Below are 6,163 nucleotides of genomic sequence, written 5' to 3'. Positions count from 1 at the left end.
AAGTTTTTCCAAGGGAAGTAAAGAGCGAAGTTGAAACTTAAAACGAACAAAAATTATTTCTTCACAGCCTATTTAATATATATCAATCAAACTATTACAAATAAACCAACTAATTATGTTTCCCTGTGTTTCTAGGATTATAGAAAACTAGCGCTTTACTGAAAATACAAAAATCAAGTATTAAAAACAGAAATATTGATTTGGTAGTGAAAAGTGAGCAAAAAGCCTGACAACAATAAACTAATCTATAAAGCTTATCATAGTCTTACAACAGTTTTGACATCAGTAACTTTCCATATACAATTAAAATTATCTTAAAAACATAAGCGTAAAATTAAATATTTTTTTAATAACTACAAAGTCATTGAACAACATACGAAATACTGGATTGATTTATCAGGTAGCATTTTGGAATAATATTCAATAGTGCTGTAAGCTATAATATCAATAGTGACAATCTTCAAATGTAAGAAATATGCTTTAGTATTACTTGAAATGAAGATCAAATAAGACATAATATGAATTCTGAAAATATGGTTGTTTGTCTCTATACAACAGTGAATTTTAAGCTATGATACAAATTCTAAAGCTAGTCTATAGTCGTAATCCTAATGCTATCAAGATGGCTTTACTTCGAACTTGTCTACAAAGTAATCTTGACATGTCCTTTTTAAAACCAAAACGACAGCCAGGCATTGAAATGAGCCATCGTGCAGAAGTGATACCAAATTAAACGAGAAAAAAAAAATAAAGCAACAATCCTAAAATGAGTTATTATTTATCTTAAAAGGGATTGATCCAAAAAGGGATTGATAATAGTGTTATTCTGTAAAAAGTGTCCTTAATTGTTTTGCTTTTACTGTACCAAAACTCCTATATTATTTTGTGTTTTCACACAAAATAATATAGTGGGACGTCCCTTCCCCTCAATTACCGCCATTAGAACTAGCACATAGGCTTCATCACAGAGTGAAGTTTAAAGGTTCAATTCGAAACTGTTGATCATTCAAGCTTAATTTTTGGTAGATTTTCATTTCAAAAATTTTTAGTTTTAGTTAATTTGTTTTCGCAATAATCTTTTACTTTTAAGATGAGTAGAAGATTTATGAAACGTACAGGGGGTTTGGAAGGGAGATTATATGTGAGGGGTTCTTATAAACCTCTAGTTAAGGACCTTGGACCATAATTGTTGCAATGGTACCGTCTTATGCTTCCAAACTCTTCCGCATAAGAAGTGGCACCAAAGGTGCCGTTTTTAGTGCTATTTGGCACCTATAGATGGTAAAATTGATAAAAATCACGTAGATATGAGTAATAGCTCTAAAACGAGTCTTCCCGGGATATGCTTAGGGAAATGAGTGCACCACATTTGCAAAAATAGTGGATTATCTAAAAAGAAATGATAAGAATGGACAACCCATGATTGAAAAAACAAATTCAAGGAGGAATCAACTATGATAATCTAATTTTAAGTCCAGCGCTATACTAAGAGAACCACGCCTCTAATAATCTAGTTTAATATACTGGTGTTTGTGTGACTTTAATTTGCGTAGCTTATTAAGGGGGCCTGGGAGAGGAACCTGCAGGAGGTGTTGTTACAAACCTCGAACTAATGGTTTTGGATCCTAATTATTACACTTATACCGTTTAACACTTTCTAGATTTTCCACTTAAGAAGGAGCACCAAAAATGTTGAGTTCAGTGCTATATCTCACTTATGAATTGTAGAATTGATAAAACCCCGTAGATACGAGCAAACGTTTTCAAATGAGCCATTTAACATCACTCTAAGAAGTTCTGGTAGCCACTAGCCCCAGCCTTTCCACTTCAGACATGGCACAAAAAGTGCCCTTTTTAGCACCATTTGAAACTTCCAAATGGCGGAAATCATAAGAAGAACGTAAATATGAGCAATATTTTTTATAGGAGCTATCAAAAATCTATCTACGATGTTCTGGTTGCCTGCTAGCACCACCCCTTGAGAAATGACATAAAGTGCCCTTTTTTGTGCCATATGGCACTTGCGGATCGTGGAACTTATATAAACCACGTACATATGAGAAATAGCTTTTGAATGAGCTCTTAAGCTTCTCTCTATGACGTTCTAGTAACCCGTTAGGCCTGAAAAAAAAGAAGAAAAAAAGACCGTTTTAAAGTTTTTTAGCTTTTAGTCACTATGGACGGTGGTTCGCTCTATACTAGGTTGCAGCTAATGCTTTAACCACGACAAAGAGTTCATTGCGAATTCTCCGGAGAAACTAGTTCATATTGAAATCTGTGAAATCTAATAGATGGTAGAATTTGTAAAAACCTATTGAATATAAGCAATTAAACATCTATCTACGATGATGTGATAGCCTGCTAATGTTTCAGTAGCTTACTGGTGAGCCGACGATCTATAAAACTTACTAAGGGGGTGGGGAGGGGAAGGGTGCTGGAAGGGTTCTTGTAAATCTCCAGTTAAGGGTTCTGGAACATAACTATTACAATAGTACCTGTTTGGTACTTCGGAGCTTTCACTGATGAAGCTTTGGCACCAAAAGTGTTGTTTTCAGTTCTATATCGCACTAACTAATGGTAGAATTAGTAAAAAAAAAAAGAAAAAAAAGACGTTGATATCAGCAATAGCATTCAAATGAGCCATGAAACAAAACTCTTATAAGTTAAGCTAGCCCAATAGCCTCGGCTTTTCTACTTAATGCGACACAAAAAGTGCCGTTTTTAGTGGCATTTTGAAATTTTAGATGGTGGAATTTAGGCCTATAGAAAGAACATAGATATGAGCAATATCTTTTATATGAGCTATAAAAAAATGTCTACGATGTTCTGGTAGCCTGCTAGCGCCAAAACTTGTGAAATGGCAGAAAGTGTCATTTCAGTGAGCATGTGGCACTTGCAGATGGCGGAATTTATAAAAAGCACGTAGATATAAGAAATTGCTTTTGAATGAGCTATTAAGCATCTCTATGTGATGTTCTGGTGACCCACTAGGCATGGAGAAAAGAAAAAAAAATAGAAAAAAAGGGAGACAGATCAGTGCTATCGACACAAAAACGCGATTTTCCTTGTTGTTCAAGGAGAGGGACTGTAATTTCCCTGTGTAAGGTTTTCGAAAATTCTGATTCCAATGTTGAACTTTTCATTTTGATCTGACACCATTTTGGAGGGGTGTCAGGCTTTTTTTCGAAATCACCATAAATTTCTTTTTGCAATGAACTTTTACTTTTAAGACAAACCGAAATAATAGTTAATAATAATAATAATTTATTTATTCATAACCCACTGCACAAACGATGTGAAAAATAGTAGAGTAGGCCTAAAGAGAAAAAGGAAAGAAAAATAAACACACAACACTTAAAGTAAGATAAAAAAAATAAAAAGAAAATTTAGCGTAACAAACGAATGACACCATGGTAAGGGGACAGTTTTTCATAGGCATTTGCAGACATTTTTTTTATGTAAATCACGAAGTTTTTCATTTATATCAGGTGTGTTATACTTTTTGATAATACCGCGATTACGAAATGACGTAGGAAGATACAACAAAAATTTGCAATACTGATAAAAGCCTTTCCATAATTTAGATAGGTCATTCTTCTTAAGCAGAATGTAAATGCTTGAAATAGCATGGTCACAGAAAACAGAGTACAGCGACACTAAAGCTTTGCGATTGTATTTCGACCGACTTGGCAACGATCTTGGAATACCCACATCTAATCTTGGTATATGTGTCCCAAACAGGTGACTGGCGAAAACAAAACATATTATTAAACAGAGTAATACCAAGCCAACGTAGACTATCAACTAAACGTATAGAAGCATAATTTCAATTCAAAGGAGATTTCGTAGCATTACCGTTGAAACAAAGATACTCGCACTTTTCAAAATTTAAATTAAGTCCAATATCTAAAAAACCTTTTTTTATATTAACCACCGTTTTAGACAAAGAAAATTTCCTCCTACTAATAATTAAGAAGTCATCCGCCTGACCAATATACGATACATAAGATAAACAAAGAAAGCAAGTATCAACTATCTTAGAGAAAATTATAGCAGCATAAAGCTGTAGAACATTAGGGAATAACCCGCCTCCTTAGCATACTACGCATTGAACACAAACATTCACTTGGATATTAACCCTGTTCATGAACATTAACCCCATTACCGTTCGTTAATCAGTGTCAGATGGCAATTTTTTTCGATAGGCATTTTTTTTTCAAAACACTTTTTTTTAACTTTTAGTTACTATGGGCTGTGGCTTGCTCTTTACTCGGTTGCATCTACCGCTGCAACCATGATACCAAATAGTCGAAAATTTTACTGAATGTACGATCTGATCAAACCGATTCCATAGCCACAAGGATAAATGATGGGCGACAGAATGCATTGGACTTGTATAATTTAGGCTGTATATTTACACATTAGGGGGGTGGGGGTAAGGTTAGGTTCAATTGGGTTTTTAACCCCTTCCTGAGATTTATTTACCCCCCCCCCCTCCTTAATGTGCAAATATTAAGCTCAAATTATGTTATTATATAAACTAAAGTATTATATTTTCATCATGTTATGGCATCTTTCATTGAATGAATGAATGGTTTTTATTTCCCATCATAAATAACACAAGGTTCCACAACGGAGTATTGAAAAAAAAAGAAAAAAAAAAGAGAAAAAGAAAACGCAATAAGAGAAACAACAAGACTTCAATAGAAATCTATATACAGCATACTAAAATCGTATTCAAATTAGCCTACGATAGCTCGGTAAATATTATGATCAGGATTGAGCGAACGCCGAAATCGAACGATTCGCTCAGTAGCTGCAGTAGTTGGGTCCACAACGCTGTAATTTTTTGAAACTCTTGAGTTTCTCTCCCATGGCGGAACACTTAAAAGATATTTTGCATACTTATAGTAAACCCGACGGACTGAGCGCTTATCTGTTTCGGTGAAAAGAGACCAACACGGCGAGAGTGACAGAAAATGCGGGATAACGAACACGGAATAAAACCTTCCGAGTATACGGCGGTTATACATACGTTTGCAGGGTAGAAGTAGTCCGTATGCTTTGCGTGCCTTTTCTGAAAAATGCTCAACCAGTGCTTCACGAGTAAACCACAGATCTGAAGCGATCGGCAGTCCAAGGTAAGTGAAAGATAGCTTTGAGCTCACCGCAGTATCGCCTAGGAGCACGCTAATCGGGATCGAATCTTTCGCGTTGCGACGAAAAACAACTACTTCACTTTTGGCAGCATTAAAAGCTAGCCCAATCTTAGCATATTCATCACTCAATATATTGTAGTTATCCTCAACCCTTGAAACAGACCTACTTGCGTTAAGTATATTATCAGCGTAATTGATGAGCGACACTTCTATACCTAGATATATGCAGCACGTTTTGGCAGATTCTTGAGGGACGATAATCCTGTTGTTGTATAGAAGAGGGGAAGTAATGGAGCCTTGCCGGATACCTTTACGGACAGGTATAACTACGGTGGATACCACCATACCGCGATGAGTGGGGACTTTAATCTTCACTCTAAGCCTCCTATACATGCTCCTCCATACAACGACAACCGAACGGTCAACTCCGCGTTTACAAGCAGAACTAAGTATATGTGCGTGGATACCGGAGTCGAATTCTCTACGCACATCGTGGCTTGCTAGAACAAGTGTATCATTATTATCATGAGCACTGAGCAAAAAATTAGCTATCAACGAATGAACATGCTCGTGACTAGTACCACTCTTAAACCCGAATTGCGAATAGGGAGTATAACAAGCTTCACTTAGGTCACCAAAAACAAGCATTTCCATGAGTTTGCAGAATACCGGCGCAACAGTTATCGGGTGGTATGATGAACAGTTCCTGGGATCATTCCCTTTTTTTGGGAACTGGTGTAACGACGTCAACGCAGAAAACATCGGGGACGAGACCGCAGTTAAAGATCATCTGGTACATAAGAGCAAGGTGATTTAACACATTGTCACCCCCAATAGCCAGATGCATTCCACAAATATTATCATCACCTCGAGAATACTTCTTTTTCAGTTTAGATAGCATATGACGGATGCTAGAGACAGTAACAACGAACCCGACACTTCGTTCATTGGATGCTAGGAGGGAGTCAAGCTCTTTTTCGAACTCTTTCTCGAGAGCCTTGTTC

General features: G+C 36.3%; 1 protein-coding gene across 1 annotated transcript; it reads right to left on the bottom strand.

Moving 5' to 3' along the window:
* Positions 1–4,742: 4,742 nt before the first annotated feature.
* LOC148941696 (uncharacterized) lies at positions 4,743–5,813 on the bottom strand. Its single transcript, XM_089104228.1, has one exon. It carries the CDS (start codon positions 5,811–5,813, stop codon positions 4,743–4,745), a length of 1,071 nt encoding a protein of 356 aa, XP_088960354.1.
* Positions 5,814–6,163: the final 350 nt, after the last annotated feature.

Source organism: Artemia sp. Qi Xiang Cuo, chromosome 18 (genome assembly GCF_049724085.1).
Source record: "Artemia sp. Qi Xiang Cuo chromosome 18, ASM4972408v1, whole genome shotgun sequence".
In the NCBI taxonomy this organism is placed as follows: Eukaryota; Metazoa; Arthropoda; class Branchiopoda; order Anostraca; family Artemiidae; genus Artemia; species Artemia sp. Qi Xiang Cuo.
Note: the sequence above shows the minus strand (reverse complement) of the source record. Positions and strands in the feature narration are given on the sequence as shown.

Coding starts and splice junctions, on each gene's coding strand:
- LOC148941696 (XM_089104228.1), bottom strand. CDS start 5,813: ATGGAAATGCTTGTTTTTGGTGACCTAAGTGAAGCTTGTTATACTCCC.